Source organism: Rhamphochromis longiceps, linkage group LG11, assembly GCF_057381845.1.
Source record: "Rhamphochromis longiceps isolate RC_006_pf linkage group LG11, R_longiceps_female_GT1.1, whole genome shotgun sequence".
Classification (NCBI taxonomy): domain Eukaryota; kingdom Metazoa; phylum Chordata; class Actinopteri; order Cichliformes; family Cichlidae; genus Rhamphochromis; species Rhamphochromis longiceps.
In genome coordinates, this window is record NC_140567.1 from 26,938,912 (window position 1) to 26,964,638 (window position 25,727).

A 25,727-nucleotide genomic window follows, 5' to 3' on the forward strand; every position below is an offset into this window, starting at 1 on the left:
CCTGTATAGTGCACTCTATGAAGTATTTTGTATTGTATTAATTGCAGACTGGGATTTTTAATTAATTTGAAAGTTTTTAAGCAAATCTGAGACCAGAAGTTTTGGTCTAGGTTGACTGATAAATCTGCTTCCCACTTTGCAGTAGGAAGGGATATTGATTCATCTAATTTAGAAAGTGTTCTGTATATTTTAGATAATAATTTGGGGGATTTAAGAGTAAAAAAATGTGCCACACTTAGTGGTGTTTGTAATTCAACTTGACTGAGGTTAAATTTCTTTTTTACTATGGATTTAATTTGTTGATATTCTAAAAACCTTGTCTTGTTGATCCCATATTGTTCAACTAGTCTGTCAAATGGAATAAATTCTGTTCCCTCTAATATATGTTCTAAGTATTTAATTCCTTTACAACTCCATTCTGGGAAATTAATCATATTATTGTTTTGTAATATGTCAGGGTTATTCCAGATAGGTGTACGTTTGCATGGGATTAATGAAGACTCCGTTATTTTTAGAAACTCCCACCATGCTGTTAGAGAAAAGCTGATGTTGATACTTTTAAAGCATTCATGTCTTTTGATGTTTGAGCTAATAAATGGTAGGTCTGAAATCTCTAGATCCTTGCATAGTGCCTGTTCAACATCTAGCCAGGGCTCAACTAAGAAGGTATGTTTTAACCATTCTAAGATGAACTGAAGCCTGTTGGCTAAGAAGTATTGGTGAAAATTAGGCAGATCTAATCCTCCTCTATCCTTGGTTCTTTGTAGCGTTTTTAAGCTAATACCCGGGGGTTTATCTTTCCAAAGGAATTTGGAAATATATGAATCCAGAGATCTGAACCAATCTTGTGATGGTTTGTTAGGGATCATCAAAAATAAGTAATTTATTTTTGGCAAGATCATCATTTTTATAGTGGCGACCCTTCCCATGAGTGATATGGGTAAAGATTTCCATCTAGTCAGATCGCCTTCTACTTTCTTTAGAAGTGGGATGTGGTTTAGTTTAGTTAAGTCTGAAAGCTTAGGAGAGACATTAATACCTAAATATTTAATATTTCCGGATTGCAGTGGGGCAGAGGAAGAATTATGGAAGGAGCAGTTAATGGGGAGAACTGTAGATTTTGGCCAGTTAATTGAATAATCTGAAACTCTTGAAAACCAGTTTATTAAAGTAATTACCTCAGAGAGGTTGGTTTGTGTGTTTTGCAGAAAAAGCAACACATCATCCGCATAGAGACTGATTTTATGTTCTATGTTCTTACATTTTATGCCCTTAATTGTTGTAGCCTGTCTAAATGCTGCTGCTAGAGGTTCGATAAAAATTGCAAAAAGTGAAGGGGAGAGTGGGCATCCCTGTCTGGTGCCCCTCAGGAGACAGAAGCTGGAGGATGTCTGGTCATTTGTTCTGATACGAGCCGTTGGGGAATTGTATAATATTCTTATCCAGTTTATGAAAGAGTTTCCAAAACCAAATTTGTGTAAAGTTGCGAATAAAAATTTCCAATTAACTCTGTCAAATGCTTTTTCTGCATCTAGAGATAATATTATGGTTTCGATGTTTTTATCGTATGAGTAGTCTATTAAATTAAGTAATCTACGAGTGTTTGTTGAGGAGTGCCGACCTTTTATGAAACCAGATTGGTCAGGATGAATTAAGAGGGGGGTCATTTTCTCTAACCTCTTTGAGAGAGCTTTGCAGATTATTTTAAGGTCTACATTTAAAAGAGAAATTGGACGATAGCTTGAGGGAAATAAAGGGTCTTTGCCTGGTTTTAGCAGGAGACTAATGTTGGCAGAATTCATATTTGGTGGTAGTCTGCCCTTTTCCTCGATTTCCTGCAACATGCTGTGGAATACTGGTGCCAAAATTGTCCAGAATTCTTTGTAGAATTCTGCAGGGAAGCCGTCTGGACCTGGAGCCTTATTATTGGGCATACTTATCAGGGCTTCCTGGAGTTCACTTGGCGTCAGTGGCGAATCCAGTTCCATTGCTTGACTGTCTAGTAATTTTGGAAGAGTTACGTTGTCAAGAAACAGATCAATTTCATTTTTAGATGGGTTTATTTGTGGTGAGTATAAAGTTTCATAGAAATCCCTAAAAATGTTGTTTATTCTTCCAGGATCATATATTGTGTTCCCCGATAAATCTTTAGCAGCACATATAGTTATTTTTTCTTTATTTATTTTTAGCTGGTTAGCTAGAAATCGACCTGATTTGTTACTGTGTTCAAAATTCTGCAAGCGAAGTCTTTGTATAAGGAATTGTGTTTTTTTATTAATAGTTTCATTTAATTCTAGTTTTGTTTTGCATATTTTGTTCAATGTTTCCTGATCTTGGTGGGACGCGTAGGCTTTTTCTAGTGATTTGATGTTTTTTTCTAATTCCTGAATATTTTTGTTTTCTTCTTTCTTTTTGTGTGATGAGAAAGAAATTATTTTACCTCTCATCACAGCTTTCCCTGCTTCCCATAGAACAGAAGCAGATATTCCGGGAGTGTCATTAAAGTCTAAATATGAAGTCCATTCCTTTTTAAAGTATTTAATAAAGTCTTCATCTTTAAGTAGTGATATATTAAATCTCCAGTTTTTACTTGGCGTAGTATTATTCTTGTGCATTAGTGTTAAAGATACAGGAGCATGATCGCTGACAGCTATAGGATGAATCTCAGTGTCTGAAATGTCACACAGCAGTGAGCTGCTGACCAAAAAATAATCCAGACGAGAGTAAGAGTGATGAACATGCGAGAAAAAAGTATATTCCTTACTGGTGGGGTGAAGAGAGCGCCATGCATCGCAAAGACCAAAGTCGTTCATATACTGTTTGATTATATTTGTGGACTGCCAATTACGCTGAGTTCCTGTTGTGTTGAGCCTATCCATTTCTTCATTTAGTCCAAGCAACATATTTATATAACAAAGCAACTGTCAGGTACTTAACAACACTTTCCAATATATGCGTAACTTCACCAGGATGTTGACCCTTTTTTCGCTCATCTCTATAATTTTCCTAGTATCTGCTTTGATTCTTTGTTCACACTGAGGCTGCAGGCTTGTGGCTGGCTCCTGAGCTCTGGATGGCTTTGTCCAGTTTTCCTTTGTAACCTCTTTCAAAAAACCAATGTTGATTTAAGTGCTGGAATAAGTTTGTGTTCATGAACCTTTTCGTGGTGGTCCCGCATAATTTACTTTCACATACTTTGTTTTTATCTTCACAGTGAAAAGCCTCCATGGTAATGGCACACCAGCATGTGGCTCTAAATATGCATGTATTTAAATATATATATTTCGGGTTTCTAAGACTTTAATTATGACAGACATTTGAGAGTAAACAGGAAAGGTGGGAGAGCGGGGCAAAGTAAATAGCAAATGGCACACGGTGGAACCGAACTAAGGCCTCTGTAATAGCCTTGAAGCATATGGATCACCTGCTTAACCCCGTGAGCTTGTGGATAAATATTTGACTGCGACAGTGTATGTGGTGCGCATACAAGAAAGGGAGCTGCTCCTAATCTATAATTTACAACAATGCAACCATTAACTGTATTTGGTAGTTATAATGATATCACTCATTAGCCTAACATTATTATTCTTTGGAGCCATATTTGGAGGAGAAAGCTTCCAGCTAATGTTAGCAAGTTGGTTAGCTAGGTTCAGTAACAAACAATGCATACAAATAAAAGGCCACAATATGACTCACCTAAACTTCTTGGGCAAGTTCTTGATACAATTAGCTGCAAAGAAAGCTAAATAATTTGTCATTAAAAATGCTTCACAAGGGCCCAAGTGCACAAAAACGGTCAAGGAGTTGAATTAGCCAAATGGATGTCTAACAGCCGGCTAATGTCACTCGAAATGCCCATGCCCCTAATAATGCATAACTTTAAATGGGTAAGTTATGAAAAATTCACCCACCCTGTATGGTTGCATACAGGGTAAAAAATAGCTATAGAGACCAAAATCATTTTTCGGAACTAGCTGTAAACATGTTTACTTCCCCTCTAAAGTAATTTGGTCTGTGGGAGTGGATTTGCTTTTTTTGAGCCAGCCTTGAGTGACCATTTGTAAAAGCAAAAATATCACCCAAATTCATTTTTATGAAGATCATAGATAAACATAGTGCATTAATATTTTGTACAAATCTGCTAACCATCCACTGTCCACTTCTGCTGCTCTCTTATGTCTTGCAGGGAGATGGCCTGCAGCTGGAGTATGAGATGAAACTGACCAATGGCCAGTCTTTCTGGACGCAGCATTTCTCTGCTGACGAGTTTGGTAAGTGTGATTAGACTGAAAGTGAGAGATTATGGAATGAATCGCTGATGGCACAAGCCTACGCCACTTAGCACGGCCAATAAAGCACCTTCAACTGAACAAATTACACAAATGACAATAATGAAGGGATGGCTGAATGAATTAATGATGCTAGATAAACTGAGAGGAAGGGATGAAAAGAATAAAAGAGGGCCAACGTAGCATCTAAATTAATTATTCCTACATCACTAATGTTTCCTCCGATCTCTCACACTCTTGCTCTACTGTAACTGCCTCTCACTTTTTCTCATTTAATCCAATATATGGCTATAGGATCAAATGAGAATCCAAAGAGCAGGGTGCTTGATATGGATCAAGCACCCTGCTCTTTGGATTTATTGTCCCTTGTAAATTATCTGTCTTTCCCTCATACGTTCTACTTTCTTTTATTGATCTGAACACTTTGTACACCTTATTTACTCCTTCTTCCTTTGTATCTAAACCCACTGTGTATCTTGTACATTTGCCTTCTTTCATATTTCTATTTCGTTCTTTCTCCTCAAATGTTCTCCTTTTATCACAAGTTTTCTTGAATTTTTCTTCCTCCTTTCACAGGCATCTTGGAAACAGACATCACGTTCCTGATCATCTTCTCCATGGTGTTCCTTCTCTCCTGCTACTTTGCTTGTAAGTACTGCCTTTTATTTCACTCTTTTAATGTAATAGGAATTCAAAGCCCCCCAGAAATGCAATTTTTGTGTCAGATCTATTATAAAATCTACATGGTTTCTTGATGGGATGGGAGTAAGTTCTCGTGTTTGTTCAGATAAGTAAAGGTGGAGCCTGTGCCGTTTTCATTTTGGGCTGAGACTGAACACGAGCATCAGGGAAGCAGGAAAGAGGAGACGGTGATAGCGAGCCTTGGTTTTCAAGTAAAGGTGAACGGTTGAGTGGAGAAGGTAGCTGCAGCCTTAAGGTTACTGAAGCGAGTTTGTCACGTAAAGGTCAAAGCTGAAATAACCCTGAAGCAACTGAGAACAACAGCTCCTGGCAAAATCCCCTGCTTTCTTCACGTCGGGCGTTTCTGTGCTATCATATGCATATCTTCCTTTTTATAAACTGGCAAGGGGGCAGAATCACTTGTATTGCACCTAATCTGTAGTTTGCTTCTCTAGACGATCACAATTAAGCATCCATTTAATGATCTTTGGACCCAATGAGGCACGCTTCAGATTAAGAATGGAAGGTTGAATCGCACAATCTTTCACAGCACTGAGAGTCAGATTTATATTTTTAAGTCTGCCTACTAAATTAAGTTCTGGTGAGATTTTTCTGTTAGCGCTGTTAACTCTCACTTTTTGTCCAGCTGTGAACAAACTGATGCATGTGTTTTGTTTTGTTTTTCCCATGTGAATGCTTTTTCTGACATCTTTATTGGGGTCCTTACTGACGCTGGGTCTTGAGATTGACTTCATTCTGAAAATCTTCAGAGGATTTTAAATTAAACAGTCAAGATGTGGCTGAATTGACTTTTAGCTTTAATACAAGGATTTTAACAAAAGTAATGCATTAACTGTTTAGCAATTGCAGTCAATTCTATATGTAATTTTTAGTATAGAGACACAAAATTGTGTCATTGTCCTTATGAACATAGAAGAAAAGCCATATAACCAAACAGAACGCAAGGATTTCACCCTTTATTTGACTAAAAATGACAACAAAAAAGAACAAGAAAAAGAAAAGATCTCAAATTTTGAAATGGGTAAATATGTGTGTTTTTAAGTATGTAGTCTTATCTGAAATTTGTTGACAGAAATAAACTTCAAAAAATTGAAACATGGTAAAAAATACTTCGAAAAGTTGTTCAATGTCTTAAAAAAAAAACCTTAGTCGAATCTACACATACACACACTGTTGTAACAGATTGGCTGTTTTACCTTTGGTCGCTGAAACTATTTTTCCTGCAGTTTTTTTTCTTCCTCTTTTGATGTTGCCTTTACTAAAGCCAAAAATGTGTCCAAACAACAGATGTAGATTTTTTTATTTGGCACAAGCTGCTCGAGTTGCACAGTGGGCTCGGTGTTTGAGTTTTTCCTCCATGATGTTACCATGGCGCAGGCTGGACGGGGCGGGCTCACGTGACGACGCTCTGAGTACTGTTTTAAAGGGGACTGTAAATACCGGCTGGAGTATTAACAGAGTTCGAAAAAAGCAACAAGAAAAACGAAACAAACTCAGAAATAACCAACGTGGGCAAGATTACGTCGATTAGAGGTTCTGACTGTCGGTTTCAGTTCTCTTTGGATTAATCCCCCTGCTCCACTTGAGTCTCTAGTGGAAATCACTGCATGCTCTCAGAAACACTTCTGAGCACTGTTTGTTGCTGCATCCATAAAATGCAAGTTGCAATACTACTACGCAGGAAAAAAGCACTTGTAAACAAGATCCAGAAATGCCTTAGCTTCTCTGGGCTCAGCTCATTAAAGGCTGACTGAGGAGAAATGGAAACTGTTTTCAAGTCTGAATAATCAAAAATGTAATATCTTTTTAGAATTCATGGACGCTTTGTCCGTTAGAGTACAGAGGAGAGGGCACTTGTTAACGGCACACAGTCCAAAAGACGATGAGGGTAAAAAGGAAACGTGGGATGGGTAACTTGCACATCTGTATGCAGCATTAATACTGAACCACACATGGAGATTTTGGAGCAGCATGTCCTGTCATTGAGATTAAGGCTTTGTTCTTTAGGGGAGGCCTTGCTTTATTATCACCACATTCTATACATACTACAGCAACGTGTCTCTGTTTTAAAAAACAGGAACAGAAAACTCGAGAGACGCGCACTCGCAGAGAGGGGGGGAAAGCGCAACAACAGTGTTTGCAAAAGCTTCAAAGGGCTGTAAATGAATATGAAATTTTTTGGAAGTTTTTGTCTCTTTAAAAAATATCATTAGAGCACCCGCAAAATTCCCAGGAGGATTCAGCAACACTTGGCTGGCTAAGCCTGCTGTAATACAGGAGAGCTAAAAGAGTGTGATCGTTTATGACCCTCCTTCTCTCTATAAATTTTCCCCCTAGGCCACTGCTGTTTGCCGGAGTGTTTTGGTAGTAAAATAGGCTGCTTAAATACGCATTAAGAATATTTCCTCTCGGATTATGTGCCGTGAACAGAGAAGATGTATAAGGCGTCATCTGGAGATGTGCATCATGAGATGGATGCATACTAATGATCGCTCCCGCCCATTTATCTGGCCCGTTCCCTTGTTCTTGCTCTTTTCTTCTGCCTCCCAGTCTCTGTACCTCTCCTGCTCTCCTTCGCCATCTGTCAGTGTATCCTCATCCTTTTTATCTTTCCCCCAGCACACACACCTCTGTCACCTTTATCTCTTGTTATTTTATTTATTTATTTATTTTTTTACCTGTAGACAATCTGAAGGGAAGACAGCTTCTTCACACAACCTACAAAATGTTTATGACGGCAGCAGGTGTGGAAGGTGAGAGCTTCTGTCCTGAACAGACACGCACACTGACAGAACACACACACTCAAGATGACTGAGCCTCTTGCACGGTTGCAGCATCTCACACCTTAATCCCCACTTCAAGAGCACAGATATTATCGCACTTATTAGCCTCTGAATAGGACCTACTGCAAACAGTCGCCCTGTGTTACAGTGTTTAGTGGAGCATGCTGTTACTGATGAACCCCCTCCCCGCTCTCCTCATCCTGTCCTCTTCTTTTTCTTCACCCCCTTATCTCACTTTCTTCTTTCTTGCCTGCTTGTCCTCTGTCTAAATCCCTTCTCGATTCTCGTGCCACCCCTGAATTCGCTTTCACCCACTCCTCCCACTTCTCTCAAGGATTTTGCTCCTTTTATAAATTCCTTCTTTTTTTCTGTCTTGCTTCCCTTCTCTCCTCCCTCATTATCATCTGCCTGTCACCTTTGTTCTGTGTATTTTCTTAACTCCCACATCTCTTCCTCTTAATGCCTTTTCTCCTCTTCTGTAACGCCTGCTCACCCATCTCTTTTCCCTCTTTTCTTCCTTCTGGTGTTTTTTTTTTTTTTAAATTTCTCTCCTCCCTGCATCCTTTCCACTTGGCAGTGCTCAGCCTGCTGTTCCATTGTGTCTACTGGGGCCTGTATGCTAGAGAAGGAGTTGGCAATGGCAGCCTCAAAATACTTGGTGAGTTCCTCTCCTGCATCGATCACTGACTCAATGACTGACACTAACTCTGCACTGGAAAATCGCTCACTGCCTGAGCAGAATGAATGATAGGATGCTGATGGGTGCGTGTGCAGCTGAAGAAATGTAATAGGTGGTTCAGCGTGCACGGGCTGGATTGGGTGTGATTGTATGTGACTGTGTGCGGTGACCTGATTTTATCGTTCCCCTCTGATATCTCAGATTCGGAAACCACAACCTAATTACCCCTTCTGTCTCCTCTCTCTCATTTTCTGTCTCTCCCTCCACCTCTGTGACCATCTCCAGGGAAATTACTGTTCTCCGTCAGTTTCTTGGTGTTCCTTCTGATGCTCATATTGTTGGGCAAAGGTTTCACTGTCACCAGGTGGGCGCTTTGTCTGTGTGTACATGTATTATCTCACTACACTGCAGTGTTGTGCGTGTGTGTGTCTGTTTATACAAGCCTGTCACATTTTGTAGGTATTTTTATGCTGAGAATGTCACTCACTGTCAGCACTTACCGTCACCATGATGACTTGATGATGCCGGGTGACAGGAGTCAAAAAGTCAGTTAGGATGCTGCGTCTAATAATGTGGGCGAGCGCCTGATGTGTGTGAAGGGATGTCATGGATAAATGATGTTATGGTGTGAACTTTCTCATGCTGAAGCATTACCTTTGGCTCGCAGAGCCGGCTGACAGGTTTTTTGTTTGCTCACTAGTTTCTGGCAAGAGTTAGCAGACATTTGCTTGGGACAGGCAGTTAGACAGCACAATGGATTATTTAAGAGTGCTTTTCTTCACTGGAATGTCAGCATTTATCCATCTTCCACATGACTGGACAAATGCCCTGCTCATCCAACTGTCATTGGTCTTGCCTGTTTTCGAATGCTGGATTCAAACTCCAGTTATCAAACGGGAGAAACGTGCCAGTTTTTAATTTGACATCAGTTTCTGAGTTAGCTTTATGTGCGAAGAAAAAGTCATGCAGCTATACGATCTTGCTTTTTTACAAATCACCTCTGTTTATAAGGTATTTTTTAGAATCTTGATTTTATTTTTCTGGCAAGTCATCATCTAAACATGTGTCAAAGTTTGAAGATTGGTTTTGCTTTGGCTTGGCACAAACTAAATCTCTTTTTTCATACAGAACTCACAGCAAAAACTTAGCTTGCAAAATTTTTAAGCTGGCTTTTTTGACTCTAGGATTAGATCCTCCTCTGGGTTCAGAAGATTTCTAGACGTATTAAACTCTCTTAAAACCCCAGTGAATAAAACGAACTGCTTCACGGCTAAGCATGAGGCAGAGCTATTTATCTGCAGCATTTAACTAGTTGACAATTTGCAGATAACTACTCAACAACTTTGATTTCTTTTTTCTTTTCTTTTTTGGTTGAGCGTAATGATGAATTAGCTGTGCAAAAAGATCTTTGAAATGCTGATGAAGGCTTAACGCTGAAATGCTTATTTGTTGACAGCTACAAATAGAGAAGCATTAATTTCTGTTTTTGCTCCATCCATAAGCCTGCAGCTGTTTTAAATATATAAATAGCAGAGAGTTTAATGCTCACATATCTTTGTGCTGTGTAGTTCTGAATAGCTGTTTTTTGATTAAGCTGTCTGCTTGAGTGTAAAGAAGCAAATGCAGGATTTTGTGTCTTTCTGTGTGTGTGTGTGTGTGTGTGTGTGTGTGTGTGTGTGTGCGTGTGCGTGTGTGTGTGTGTGTGTGCGTGTGTGTGCGTCTGTGTGTGTGTGTGTGTGTGTGTGTGCGTCTGTGTGTGTGTGTGTGTGCGTGTGTGTGTGTGCGTCTGTGTGCGTGTGTGTGTGTGTGCGTCTGTGTGTGTGTGTGTGTGTTTTGTATCTTAGCTTTCCTTTGTGTCTCTTAAAGTGTGTCATTGTATTTTCTTCTTATCTTCCTCCAACTTGTGTGCAACCTCTGACCCTGTGTTTATCCTTGCATATCACAGGGCGAGGATCAGTCACAGTGGGTCTGTGAAACTGAGCATCTACATGACGGTTTACACAATCACCTACGTCATCCTCTTCATCTATGAGGCGGAGGTACTGTTTACACAATCACCAACACTGCTGGAAGGGACTGGAAGTTTATTTTTAATATCGATTTTATCTATACATATATTTCTAGCCAGCAGTATAGCATCATACTTTTAGAGCCAGTTACTGTGCCCAGAAATAATCATGCTGACTTTTTCCACTATGTAAGATTGACAGGCTTGTGATAATGTGAGTAGGTGTGCAGGGAAGTAGCTTGGCAGCTATAGTGTGGATTGTTGGCAAAATTTGAACGCCATGCAGTCGACTGGCATAACTCTGAAGTTCTTATTGTTTTAATTTGTCCAATAATTCTTTGGTAACAAAATGCCTGCGAAACTGTACTGGAGCATCAGCTGTGTTCTTGTTTTAATCGCCAATTAGTTTGAGCAGACTAGGACATTTAACTAAGATAGTAAGCAAAATCTTAATCCTGCTAAACATTAGCACATCTTCACCCCTGTGAAGCTGTAAAATGCTCAGTAATGAAAAAAATAATCTTAATTGTTAATGATGCTGATACAGTATGACCATAAACATGTGTGATTCATTTTTAGTTTTCAAAAGATTGCTATACAAATACATATTTGAGGGCTACGTGTGAGAATATTGTTGATGTTATTTACTTAAGCCTGAGCCTGTTCGGTCACGATTTGTTATATAGGTGGGGATCTTATATTCATTTTTTTGCACAGTCTGTTTACTATGTGGTGACTGAATAGATAAATATTAATTATCAAAATTGTGGTCAGGCCCTGTGATAGACTGGGCACCTGTTGAGGCTGTACTTTGCCTCTCACTCTGACATCTGGGATAAACTTCAGGCCCCGGGAGACCCCGAATTGGAGAAAGTTGAAGGAAAATGTATGGATGGATAGAAAATTGTTCTAAATTAATTGAATATTGATTAATTTGCTAATTCAACTATAGCTCCAGAGTCAAAATGAATTAATAATTATGCTAATAATGATTTAATACCAAGCATTTTCTGGTTTCACCTTGTCAAATGTGTGAATTTCATGCTTTTTATAATGCTTTGGTTTTGAAGTCTTCAGTGGATAGAATGAAATAGTTGTCTTTTGTACGGATATATTAATTAAAGCAAGATTGATTGCTTCAATGGGGGAATAACTGAAAGAATAATCAAGACTGAAAATATCCGTTAGTGCCAGTCCTGTGAACGGTGGCGATCAAAGCTTTCAGTTCAAATACGAAAACTTTCCGATCCCTTTGCCCTTCAGGTGTGACATGAAAATAGCGTCTGAATTATATCCGGGATGATTGGGTACAAGATTTCTCACACACCTAAACTCGACACAGCATCTGCACTTGTGTTATTGCTGTCTTTGGCTTTTTTAATAATCTCATAAATATTCATAGAAGAGTTGGGCCCATAGATCAGCGTGGGGCGTAATGGCTTTTCCTGTCAAGTTATTCATTACATTGATACATTACTAATTATGAAAATGCATCAAGTTGATTGTAAAAACAAAATGCTGAAATTCATTGATGAGTTACAAATTTTCTATCTTGACAGAAACAACCAGACAGTTCCCAAGTGCAACCACAACATTTATGGTTCCTTATGATCAAGAACCTTTAGAGTTTTCCTTGACAGGGACGTTAGACTTTGTAATCAGCCTCCACTCATTAATTCTTATGCCTCTCTAGGTTCCAGCTTCGATGAGCTTATGAATTAATAACAGACTCGTTGCATACATCTCTGCATACTGTAAAGCCTGCAGCAACGTGACATGTAAACATGGTAAATGCAGGGACGGTGGATTACAGTGTTTGAGGACAGCACGGTGGTGATACATTTGGCACAGTGTAGTGGAAGCTCACTGATAACTCTCACAATACAATATGTGGATCTGAGGCAGTATAATTTCTCTGGTGCCTGCCCTCTTATATGGTCGCTGCTATTAAAGAGCTCAAAACTCCAGGGAGCTCCTGCTAAAAATAAGCTTAACTAGGTTACAATTGGAACTGAAAGGAAAACTTGTACACTGTTTCTTGGGTTGCAGTCAGGAATCTGCCAGGCCCTCTGAAATCAAAGCAGGGCTGTGTTCTAAGTGTTATAGCTGTCTATTACCATATCTGAATGTGTGAAAGCATTTAGTGTGACTCTTTCCAAGTGTCTGAATGAGTGAAAACAATGTTGAATTATTTCTAATCATTCCTACTGGCGATTCAGGAGGAAGTATCAAAAGTGTTTGTACTTCAAATTTTATTTGTGCTTTAAGAGCAAACTCGTGGCCGTAAAAGTGGGATTTTGTCATAGTTAAGTTCTGCCTGAATTTCCTTTTCACCCTTAAATCATAGACAGACAACTTCAAGCTGTTGTGGAAAACCTGTTCACAAAATTCATCCACAGCACAACCACACGTGTCCCTGCAGGTTCAAATCTACATCTTTGCATCTTCTTTTCTCATTCTTAAATTTATACAAAAATTGTGTACCCTTTTAGATATTGCAATACAGAATTAAAATACTTTGTGACTCTCTGGTGTGCTGGGGAGGTTTCAAGCAGGTCCACACAAACTACTCAGATCTATGCATTATGCAGTATGAGTAACCCTGGATGGCCCATGCTATCCTGTCACTGGACTGTGAAATGCAATCTAGTATCAGCAGATTCAAGCACATGCCCCAAATACACACATACAAAGCCGTGCACACAAATACCAGTGACCTAGTTGTGAAGTATCGGTGTCAAAGACTCACACTGAATGCTACAAGCAGAGCTTTGCCTCTGTCATCACAGTGGCTCTGCTGAACCATGAGCTATCCATCTTAGTAATTAAAGCACCAGCTTCAGTATAAAGCTTCTTCCCTCCTTTTGTGTAAAATATTTTGTACTTGTTTTAATGTGCGCGTGGTAATTTTGGCATCATTTCCTCCTGCCAGTTCTTTGACCCAGGTGAAGTGCTGTACGCCTACGACAGCCCTGCAGGATACGGACTCATGGGCCTGCAGCTGGTTGCGTATGTGTGGTTCTGCTATGCCGTGCTGGTCTCCCTGAAGCACTACCCCGAGAAGCAGCCCTTCTACGTCCCTTTCTTCACCACATACACACTATGGTGAGACCTGCACTGCTCTCTGCGCTTAATAGCACCAGAGATGGTACTGGGGTTTTGATTGCACAAGTATAAAAAAAATACACATTTCTCTGCTTGAGGACTCTCGATTTGAATAATTTATGCTGTTCTGTGGGAAAAAAGTGCATGAGAAAGCTCATGTTTGAGCTATCTGGGAATAAAAAGGTGTTTACACATCTTCTCTGCAGTAGTGTGCGGCCAAACACTTTTACCTCACACGGTTGCAGTGTATCATTGTTTCTGACTGCATGATTGCTAAACAATACTGTGTGTTTTTCTGAGTTGGTGAGATATCTTCTATTAGAATAATTTATGCTTCTTTATATGTGTGCCAGATATTCAGTGCTTTGTACTGGATCAGCTACATACTTCTACACAATCCTGAGAAAAAAAAATCTTGAAATTACACTGCTTAGTATCTCTAGCCGTCACCCACTTATATATAACAGCAGAGGCTTGAAATGAAGAGTAGATTACAAAGACTAATATTATCTATGTATTTCTCCCTCATTGCAACCACAATCCCCCGCCTCATTATCCACATCTCTGCTCTTTCCATCTTTATCTCTCTATATGCTTTAAATCTTTTAATCTCTCCCACCATCAGACCACATTCTTGTAGTTTTTTGGGGGTCTTTATGTCTAAATGTGTTCACTTTTCCTCCTCAGGTTTTTTGCTGTCCCTGTTATGGCTCTGATTGCCAACTTTGGGATTCCTCGTTGGGCTCGGGAGAAGATCGTCAACGGCATTCAGCTCGGGATCCATCTCTACGCTCACATCGTCTTTCTTGTTCGTATCGATCGCCCACTCCCATGCAGACGAGTTCATATTATTTAAGTCACTTTTTCCGTTGTCAGTCATACATTATTTCTTACTTAACTTCCTCATGCTGGTTGTCTTTTACACACATCATTATCTTCCTTTTTCTCACCTTCGACACGTTATTATTTAGTAATGAGCCCGGCTCAGGCAAATTTCCGTTCGCATGCCTGCTCACTACATTCCTCGCACTTTCCTCTTCTCGCTTGGATCTGGATGCGTGAAAGCTATTATATACCCTGATTTTAAACTGCGTCTATATGTATATGTGTGTTTATTTTATATGCACATCTGTGTCATTTTCTAATCTGTTTGCCTTTTAGGTTATCACACGGCCTTCAGCTGCCAATAAGAACTTCCCATATCATGTACGGACATCCCAAATCGGGATTCTGCTGTCCAGTCCGAAAGGCGGTGAGGGGGCGGAGAGTTTTCCTCATCATGCCTATGGAAATAGCTCCTTCCTGGGAGACTCGCAACCCAACTTCACCGAACTTTTCTCCATCCAATCAGTAAGTGTAAACTGCAAGTGTTTATGTATATTTGAATTTATACTATATAGAATATAACTGGATCAGTTGTTTCCTAATCCTTTTCAAATGTGCACATTTCTGTGAAAAGTGAAATTACCTCATTGCCTCACCCTAAAAAATTCCATTAGCTTAATAATAAAGTAACTAAGGGAAAATGTTTACAGGGATTACTTCTTCCCAGAAACTTTCATAGCTTCCTAAATGTGACAGGCGAGTGCAGTGAACACAGACTGATATTAAAACACTTTAGCACAGTGAAATAATAATTAAATAGGAACTTTGACCTGATTTGACCAGAAGTATTTTTTAGTCAGATGCATTTACACCCCCCCCCCCCCCCCCTCCCAAAAAAACAAACAAACATCAAGCCCCTGACATTTAGGTGGTGCAACATATCTACAAACTTGTTTTTCTGCCCCTACGAGGTTGTGGTGTTCAGGTTTCAAGTTGAGTAGCAATTTTCTTAGAATAATTCCTCCTCTTGAAGCCCTTGACTGTGAAAGTTGAGACCTGATAGATGAGTGCCATGAACAAACTCTAGGTTGGTATATCCAGACCTTGGACTTCTCTGGCAGGCCTGATTTGTTAGTGGAAACCAGCCAAGTTTCCAGTCTTTGGTTGATATTTGATCGATGCCGCGTCACTCAGGCTGTTGTAAGGGACTCTTCTCAAGCCCTTCACTGGTTTCTTGTGATGGATGGTATCTGAAAGTTTCAGCTTCAATTAGAGCATGGAGACTTTTCTTTCCTTCAGCACCAGCAATCTAAACCAACTAGATAATCTGGCATTGCAGTCAAGACACATTTTGAGTGTGGTCCCACTTGCATTTCATCCACTGGACCACTATTTCTCCTGTGCTTTCCAGTTTTATCTCCATACCTGTGTACTACAGACACCTCTATTAGGATTCCTGCTTTCTGGAGTAACTGAGGAGGTATTCTGCCCCCTCAGGCACCTGTCAGGCCCACTAAGCAGGAAGATGGTTGGGTAGATCTGGGGCATTCATCACCGTGGGCTGCACTGGCCTGTGAGCCAGAGCCCAATAGCTGTAGTTACTGTGAACAATTACACTTCCATCAGAGGCCTAGAGACCTGGTAGATATTCAGAGAGCACAAGGTGTTACACACGCTTTCCAAAACACATTTTATACCTTTTTGTTTTCCACTGGTGTTCTTTCTTCTTCAAGAAGAAATACTAGGTCAGACTAAAGACTAAAGATATTTCTGTGTCTTCTGGTGTTATCATTCTGTTATTGGTAGTCATTAAAGGCCACTGTTCCAGTCAGGTAAACCTGTATATGTTTAATTTCCCTCAAAGTATCTCGGGCATTTGCTGCCATAGTTGGTTTACTGATTGGTGTCTGCAAAGTCCTAATTTATGGTCAAGACAGCCTATGTAGAGGATCAGACCATGACAAATGTGAAACTCTCTTCTTCTTTTTTCCAGGAACCGGTAAAGACGGTGGAGGAGACAGTGGCCCGTAAAGGGCCAGATGTGCAGAGAAATAGCGAACAGAAGATCGTCACCACTGCTGCAGACTTAACGTCGATATTGCCCTCACCTCCGCCTCCAATACCCCCGCGCCCGGCCACACGATCACCCCCACTCCCACCCCGGCTTCCGTCCTTTACAGAGTATTTCACCATGCAGAGTGGAGGAGGAGCAGGATTTGGAACAAAGGCATGAGATGGAGAGAAAGGCAGGACAGAGGAAGTTGGGCAGTAGGGCGGGGGGGAGCATGAAAGCAAGGACAGAATGACAATAAAAATAGAAATAGTGACAATAACTTAAGAAATATAGTGGAATTCAAAGTATTACACTTATGACAGAAAAGGTCAGCCGAAAAAAAAAAGAAATGAAAATGTTTGGAAGGACGAAGAAGAGATCATCAGAAAAGTGAATCCCTAAACGGTCGCTTTTCACCTTTGAATGGAAACGATCAGAATGGAGGAGTGAGGAGAAATGGCTGAGGCACAAGTGCAGAGCTTGTTAAAGAATAAAGAAGCAATAAATATTTGATGTTGACCAGTAAAAGGCACACAGGGAGAAAGATGACAAAGTGGATGTAGCCAGAGCAAAAAATGATAGCTGTGCACAAAGCGGAAATGAACAAAATTCTTGAAATAGTTTTCATTCAAAAATTCATGAGGCATTGATGGTGTGCCTGAAAGAGTTTGTAAATAGCTAAACCCGGTGAGTGCTACCAATCTACATAATTTTTTATTTTTTTTTAAAGAAGGAAAGATTTATTTTTGTTTTTTCCACATCATTAAATTGTAGTTGGTGCTGTGACCATAGAGAAACATCATGCCATTACATGTTCTGGGTTAATCTAAAAAAGGATTTTTTTTTTAATTTTTGACACTGTTTGATAAAGCTTAGATACATTTACTCTATACGAAATCTGTTCGGTTTATTTATATTCTTATATGCCTTCATTGCAGCTGGCTATACTGGATTGATATGCTGATGTGTAACTGTAAATGTCACGTTTACTGTGGGCACTCCTAGGTACAGTGCTTGTAAAAACACGCATGTTTGTATTGTATTTCCTGTCTGATTATATGTACTCAACATGACCACACAATATTTGCATATTGTGTGTATTGAACTCTTTCATTTTGTAAATGCATACAATAAGCTTCAGTATATTTCGATTGGATAAACTCTGTTGTTACTCCAGTCAAAAGCGTCTTGCGCTGTTTGAGACACAATATAAAACAAATGTTATATTGTTTTTTTGTTTTTTTTTCTTTGGTTGAATTTTCACTAGAGTACAGAATATGCCTGTTTAAAAAAAAAAAGTCATTTCTGTGTATGTAGACGTTGGTGAATGTACTGATGCAATACAGCACAAGGACAGGGGTGATTTTCAAGTTACTGGAATTACTCTAGTATACCTTTTGTCAATTTTTCTTTTTGCCTCTCTTTGGCTTCCTTACATCTGACACATCCATGACTTAAAAGCTGGAGGCTGCCTTTTTTTATAGAATACAAGTAACTTCATTCTCACCTCTGTCTCAATCCTGAAACACGAATATTATATTTGTCGGGTTCTCGCGCCTGAATAATTTACCCAGTGTGAGAAGCTGAACAAATATTACTAGTTTTGTATCCCCTAATATTGAGCTATAACAAGAAAAAACAACAAAAAAAAACTTGTAGATGAACTGTGAAACAGATACCGTGTACATTTCGTCTGTCCTGCATGGAGCACTTTAATGTTCCTGGTCTTAGTCTGTTTATTCGTGATGATGTCACCTTATAAGACTGCTTTGAAACCTGTATTCCTACAACATCGAGTACTATTCCAGATGCATACACCTGTAAATACAGTCCAAAAACGCCATCAACTGTCCAAACGTTTGAAGTTAACGTTTCATGCTTAGTCAGTGTAACACAACACTGAGTCTCACATGCTGGTAAGATTTATGTAAGGGTGTCATTGAGACTGAGTACACTTGACAAATTCAGTGTTTTTTTTTATCTCGACCTTTCATTCATTTCTGGCTTATAAAATCTGTGGCTCTGCTAATTATCCACAGATGTGTCACTGGCAATCTTTCTGTAATGGAGTTTAGGCAACGTTAGGACTGTGGTGTGTACCTTGTAATGTAATCAGAGGTGTAACTTAGTCTGTGCAGCTGAATGATACTTGAATTGGAGTATTAGCTGTTATTTCTGATTATGTTTCTGATTTGTATTTGGCATGTCTGCCATTTCGTCATCTGTTGACCATTGTTATGGTTGCCATGACTTGACAGATTAGAAACTGGGTGACTCGATATACCTACTGAATTGTGTATCCCTGCTTCAACCTTGTTTATAATGACTTTTAATTACAGAAATGACACAAAGAACTGGGGACAGAGCGCAAAGAAAAGAGATTGTGTATGCATGACAGAAAACAGCACAGCTTTTAGGCTACTCAGAGTGATCTGGTTAAGAGCACATCATTAAAGCACCGTCAAATGCATTTTAATGGTGTCAAATAATAATTCTAAAGAAGCTGTACATATACACTTTTTGCCAAAATAATAAAAAAAATCTTTGGTTTTATTAGAGGCTTTGCCTGGCTTTGTGTTATATGGCTCCTGTGTTACGATCCAGTTAGGACAAGGGCACGTGTCCAAAGGAGTAAATCTAATATTTGTAAATCAAATTTAGAATCTGTTCTCATTACAAGTCCATTAAAGTAAAACACCACAGGGACAGACTCCAGCCTGCTCACAATCTGATGTAGGCTAGCCTAATTGTTTCGCAGTCACTGCCAATATCCTGTTTGGTGACCCCTGAAGTACAGAGCCACAACAAAATGCCAGTGTTTGAGTTTCAGGTAGAGACACAAGCTTTCATTATGACTAATGTAACAGTCTTCAGAGAAAAAAATGAAAAAATATAATGCTTGGTAATGAGCAGTGTGATATAAAGCAATGTTGCTTCCCAGCAAGAAGGTGCCTGGTTTAAAGCCAGGCTGGGGCCTTTTTTCTGTGGAGTTTGCATGTTAGAGTAACCGGTGAATCTAAACCGAGAATGAGTGGTTATCTGTCTCTATGTGTTAGCTCTGCAATAGACTGGCAGCCTGTCCAGCCCAGCTGTGATCCTGAATTGGATAAGAGGATGGATGAATTTGTTTTTTTCTTTAGTTTAAAAATACACAGCTATTGCTGGAGCCATGGCTAATGTTATTAGTTACACGTGTGCTTCCACACTGAGTCATTCACTGCTCCCTAGATGATAAACACTGTATACCAAAAGGTGCACTTTTATAGTCTAGTAAGCAATAAACTGACAATTTGAGCACATGAATCACCGCTGTTATTGTTCCCAGAAAAAGTGACATGTGACACATTGTATTAGGGATTTGTCAGTATGAAGTAGTGTATATGCAAAGGCACTAATAACAGGATGGTGGAGGGAAGATGTAGGCCATTATTTTGTAAATTTAGGTCTTAGATGTGAGATTGGCTGCCACTTTATTAGGTACATTTTACTAGTTATCATTTTGGACCCTGTTTTGTCTTCAGAACTCCATTAATTTATTGTGACATGGATCTAACAAGGTGCTTGACACAATCCTGAGAGATTTGGTCCTTATTGACATAATATCACAGAGTTCCTGAAGAACCCAAAGATACTCTGTTGGATTGAGGTCTGGTGACTGTTCAGGCAATTTGAGTGCAGTGAACTAATTTCTATTTTCAAGAAACCAGTTTGAGGAAATGCACTGTGATGCTAACCTGCTGGAAGCATCCACCAGCAGACGGGTACATCGTGCTCATAAAGGGTGAGCAACAATACTCAGATTGTGACATGTAAATTACACTGTTTGTGCCAAATTCTGACGTTCCCATCAAAATGTTGCAACAGAAATCAAGACCAGGAAATCTTTTGTTACTCATTTTTTTGTGAGTCTGTGCAAATTGTAGCCTTGGCTTCCTGTTTCTGACAGCAGTGCACCTAGTGTGAACTTCTGCTGCTATAGTCCATCTGCTTCAAGGTTCAACATGTTGTGCATTCAGAGTTGTTCTGATCATGGTGGTCCAGGAAAATCAGAGTAGATCAGCAGTTTCTGAAATACTGACCAGCCCATCTGCCATGAATGAATTGAGCTTCTGCCACAGATTATCTGATTAGATATTTGCAACAGTGAGTCGCTGAACAGGTGTACCTAACAAGATGGGTAGTGATTGTACAGTTGTGCTTTATATAAATGAAATTTGAACATGTCCATAATTCCTTGTGTTAGTTCCGCTGTTGACTAATTTTATTTATGGCGTGTCTACCATTGTCTGTGCTGTTGCATGTCAATAGACGTGACTCAGGTGGCTGAATCACTACTTCAACCTTGTCTATACTGACATTAACTACAAGACTGGAAAACGATTAGTGAAGAGAACTTAGAGACAACGTACTGTCCAGAAGTCCTCCTTTAAACTGGAATTACACCAATTTGCACATGAAAGCAACCCTGTATAACCCTGCCACGTGTATTATATTTGAAGTTTAGAGACTTTTACATCATCACTGCAATCCTTATCCTGAAAAACATAAACTGCGCAAAAATAACAGATGTAGCAACAAGTATATATATTAAAACTCATATATGTAAATTGCTAGTTTTAATTTGTTTTTTGTTAACACTCAACAGTCAACACTCTGAATTTTCTGGCAATTATTTAATTGCTCAGGCTTTACAGGGTTAAAACCAGTCATATGTAAATTACATTACTCACCTGGTTACAGTGCACTGTACTACTGGTAAACTGATTGCTGCTGTTCATGGGGTTACTTTAACATGCATCGCACACCTAAACAGTACTGCAGGACAAGCATACCCTAACGCTGCAGTGCCCATACCAAGCAGGACAATGAGCTCTGGCACACCGCAAAAAGTGCAACAGCTCAGGGGACTTGACAAAGAGTTCAAGGGGTTGACCCAGCCTCCAAACTCCCCAGATCCCAGTCCAATCGAACATCCGTGGAATGCGCCATTACAAATCCCATTCCACGGAGGCTCCACTGTGCAACCCACAGGACTCACAATCATCTACTGCCATTCACCACAGAACTCTCCCAGAGGTCCCATGCCCCAGCAGGTCAGAGCTATTTCGCCAGCTTGAGGAGAGCTGTGTAATGTAATTCAGGAGGTTTTAATGTTGTGGTTGATTGGTGTATATGTCACAAGGAGCGCTATGCATCCTGTAACGCCTTCAGAAAATTGATGACATGTCCAAAAATAATAGTAACATTGCTTGTGCTTGAAAACAACAAATTTATAAGAGTCATGCTGTTATAAACAGGAGATATGGAATATGCAGTTGTAGAGTAGCACAATTTTGATCATTACTTTGACTCTTTTAAAATTATAACCACAATCACCACACAGGAAAAGCAGTTTATTTGTGAACCTATTTATGAATGCTCAACAGCATGAATCTGGATTCATTAACAATCAAAGGAAAACCAAACATTTCTTGCTTATCTTAAGAAAGAATATTTATTAATACACAATCAGAAATACTTTACAGAGCTGCGGCTTCTTTTGGTAAAGAACTGCATCAGTGTCTTTAAGCCACAGTCTGCAGAATATGCAAGTGGCTCTTCAGGAGCATTTCAGTACCCCACCATCACCCTTCAGCAATCTTTGATCCATCTCCATGGTGGCAACTACGGCTTTGTGTCTAACTGTTGTGCCCTGTCCTCTCTGTAGCCTTTGAGGAGCTGGTTGATAAGAGTCAGTTCATTTTCCTTTTTTGCAGGATAAAGGGGTGGGAAAGGGTTGCCTTTGTACTCCAGAACAGCCATCTTAGCTCTGTCCAGGTTCTGTCTGTTGGGGATGCGTGCCAGCCGTGTGTAGCTGTTTGAGTGGTTCTCAAACCGTGGAGCCAGGACCTTGAAGAGCTTTGGGACCAGATCCTTCTCCTGAAGAGAAGAAGCATACTTAAAATAAGCTTCACATCAACTGTTTTATATTCAGAGCTACACGGTTATTATCTTTACAAAGTGAAGAAGAGCTGCAGACACATACCGTCAGCCAAAAACTGGCCATTTTCATCGCCTTCTCATCAGTGTCTCCCTTTTTGGCATAGTCTACCAGCTAGAGGGAAAAAAGAAAAGATAAAAGAAAACATCGAAAGTCAGACGCATGTCAAAGAAAATGAATTAAAGACCTCTTTCAAAAAATATAAGGCTTTCAAACCTTGTTAAGAAGTTTGAACCATGTTTTTTTAATATGCTAGAAGACAAGTCATGAACAAATAAAACAAATTTAAAAAAACAAAACAAAAACAGCTACTATTGCAGCATGCTAATTAAAATGAAAATCACAAATTCAGGCAGTCAGGATTTCACACATATACCGAATATTAGGGCAGGGCTCATGTTATCTGCATGTCCTCGTTTTGTTTCAGTTAAGTGTGAGAATCTGCTGCTTTTTCTGTCATTTACAGTTGCGTGAGTTTCGTCATCTCATCCGTGTCTTACACTGATCCACGTGAAAACAGAGCAAAGAAGTGATGATTAATTTGACTTGACAACTTGTGATGTTGCCCTGAGAGAGGGGAAAAAACAAACCTTTCTTACAAGTGTTAATCTATTTAATTGTTATATTTGTATTAACATGTTTTGTTGATTCACTTTAATAGCTGAAACTTGCTAATTCTCAGTGTGGTACAGGCTCTGTATATTTTGTCAGGATCCTCTAAAACACTCAGTTTTACGTAGCGAGCAATTTTGTGAGTGCGGAGCCAAGGCGTGTGGCGAAGACCAATTTACATATTCACAGATGTCTGCATACTGAATAAGGCAAAGTTTTAGAGTTAGAACAATTTTAATGCAATAAAGGGTTATTTTTATATGAAAAACAACTTCTAAACAGGGATGAGCAAAACTATTTCAACTTCCTTCTAATAACACTCAGTAGGAGTCTACACAGTGCAGACATGCACACATATTAATATGCATAACCAGTTCCTATCAACTGAATAATGAAAAACTTTTAAGCCGCAAACTGCTCAGTGACATACTATATGCACAAATTTCCCACACAGGGGTTCTCCACCGCAATATGATGAAACTTGAGTGTGCTTCACACACACCTAAACCCAATTTAAACTACACACCAGGACTCACTAAACACTATTCGTGTTCAACGCAAATAAAGGATCCCTATAAGATAAAAGGCAGTTAGAGACATCTCTCTAATCCAGTGGAAGGTGCGACATGAGAAAGCCTAACCCTAACCATAGTGGGGAACAGATGTTTTGAGAGGCATGTGCACACCTCATCCCATGCTGCTGTAGGGCAGGCGTGTGCAGAAACACTAATATGTGTCCCTTTGGGAGTGGATACACCTGTTAGTCAATATTCCACAGCACCAGTGATCCGCTACCTGCTCTTGCTGTGGAAGTATTTTTTATACTCTTTTTGTTATTCTGGGGGGTGGGTGGGGTATTCTCACAAATCATATCAAGACATTTGGAGCCAGAAAGAAGTGGAAAGGTAAAAGCTACAATCAGTTTTGGCAAAATGGCCAAGAAAGCTGCAGAAATTGCAGTCAAAACATAACATAGCAGTGGTATTATAAATATTTTAAGCAGCCAAGAAGTACTGTTTTGATAGTAGGTACAATAGTACAGAAATTACTTTTTTGCTTACAAAAAAGGTCACTTATTTAATATATAAATTACTTATAAAACTCCTTTAATATTTTCTATATACAGCCTATACGGCTCAGATCTCAGTCAGACGGTGCAGGCTTATGAATGAATGAATGTGTATTTTCACAATCTGCAGTGGAAACAATGAGCTGTGAAAACCAGCAAGCGTTCAATTCATTGATTGGTTGGAAGAACGTGTCTGTTTCAGCTGACCGGAGAGTGACCCGAGTGTTGCACTGGCCAATATGAACTGATTGATTAAAACGTTGTTTATATTAATTGTTATGTTAGTAACATTAGTGAGCTGCTGTGGGTGTAACAATCCTCTTAAGATGCGAGTCCACGTGTTTCTACCTAATAACTGTACTGGCCTTATTAGAAAGGCATCCCCGCAGATTAAACAATAATGTTATTAATAATTACTCATATTGAATTTGGCTAGTTAGAACTACTCAGATACTGTTAGATTTCACCGTTTCTAAGCATACTGGTTCCTCACATGGTCACCTTTTCGGCGTAGAAGCGGACTTCATCTGCTCGGGCCAGCGTGGTTTCTATCCTCTCGTGTCGGACCAGTCCTGTCAAAATGTTGCGCAGCATGTCGATCCTGGACCGCGGGCCCAAACCCATCCTCCGGGCCATCCGGCCGTGGGAGATCAACATTTGCAACGTGAGGCGCATTTTGTCGGATAGCTTCGCCTACGAGAGCCCGCGTCAGACAAAATAAAACTCAAAAAGCAAAGAAACGTTTAGAATATAATCTACCTAAACCACTGTTTATACACAAAATAGAGCAGGTTACCTAAATGTTAGAAATATTCCGGAGGTCACATATATCAACGATATATGTGCAAGAGTTGACATTGGTGGTACGTCGGCTAATACGTCCGACTGGGTTGCGAAATTGCGAGAAGATAGTTCCGCTTAACACCGCCGCTACCTCACCTACAACTGGGGTCCTTTTTAAAAAAACACCTTCTCTATATGTTTTTGTTTGCTTGGTTAAAAAGCATTGTTATACTGTTGTTGCGTGTGTGCATGTAAACTGTGTAAACTGATGAATGTTACGAAACTATTCATATCTAGATAACTTTTAGGCATTGTTGTGCCTCCCACGACTCAAAAGGTTATGACCCAGTCTCAAAATTTCGACTTATTCCTGTTTCAAAATTGCTGAACTTTTTTCAGATGCCACCCCAAAAAGGTTGTTTCAGCGGTAAAAAGTTTTTTTTTAATGATAAACTATCAGAGCATTATTAACCCAAGAGTTTGCAGGCTGATTTTAAAAGGGTTAGCTGGACTGAACTAGACCCATTCACCACTGAGTCAAGACAGAAGTACAGATACACCTGAAAGGGCTGTATCTGAGTGTTGTGTGGTATAGATGTATAATAGAAGGTTTTGACAATGACAACTACTTAATAATAGTAGTTTGCTTTAAAGAGGAACAAATATTGTTCTTTGTATAGAAGAATTATTTTGAAATGTACAGGTTTTTGTATCACATATTTTCCTGTTTGAAAGGCATAAGAACCAATAAATGATGTGACTGATTGACACAAGAAGGAGTTACTGACCAGTCTATGCTTTCAACAGATGCTAATATGAAAGCTTTGACATAGTAATG

The 25,727-nt window shown here is 39.5% G+C and overlaps 2 protein-coding genes across 2 annotated transcripts in view; one reads left to right on the forward strand and one right to left on the reverse strand.

Moving 5' to 3' along the window:
• Positions 1–16,875, forward strand: part of tmem145 (transmembrane protein 145) — a 48,632-nt gene extending 31,757 nt beyond the window's left edge. The window contains exons 6-15 of the mRNA XM_085423391.1: positions 4,187–4,271; positions 4,866–4,937; positions 7,676–7,744; positions 8,353–8,433; positions 8,740–8,818; positions 10,400–10,493; positions 13,395–13,567; positions 14,255–14,375; positions 14,729–14,917; positions 16,386–16,875. Of these exons, the coding sequence (XP_085279517.1) occupies positions 4,187–4,271; positions 4,866–4,937; positions 7,676–7,744; positions 8,353–8,433; positions 8,740–8,818; positions 10,400–10,493; positions 13,395–13,567; positions 14,255–14,375; positions 14,729–14,917; positions 16,386–16,625 (1,203 nt within the window). The 3' untranslated portion in view covers positions 16,626–16,875. The remainder of the gene's footprint in view (positions 1–4,186; positions 4,272–4,865; positions 4,938–7,675; positions 7,745–8,352; positions 8,434–8,739; positions 8,819–10,399; positions 10,494–13,394; positions 13,568–14,254; positions 14,376–14,728; positions 14,918–16,385) is intronic.
• A 4,942-nt stretch (positions 16,876–21,817) lies between these two features.
• On the reverse strand, positions 21,818–24,984 carry mrpl17 (mitochondrial ribosomal protein L17). The gene is made up of 3 exons (XM_085423392.1): positions 24,608–24,984; positions 22,471–22,539; positions 21,818–22,364 (listed from the first exon to the last, which is right to left on the reverse strand). The coding sequence occupies exons 1-3, from the start codon at positions 24,779–24,781 to the stop codon at positions 22,110–22,112; spliced, it is 498 nt and encodes a 165-aa protein (XP_085279518.1). The 5' UTR covers positions 24,782–24,984; the 3' UTR covers positions 21,818–22,109.
• Between the last annotated feature and the right edge of the window lie 743 nt (positions 24,985–25,727).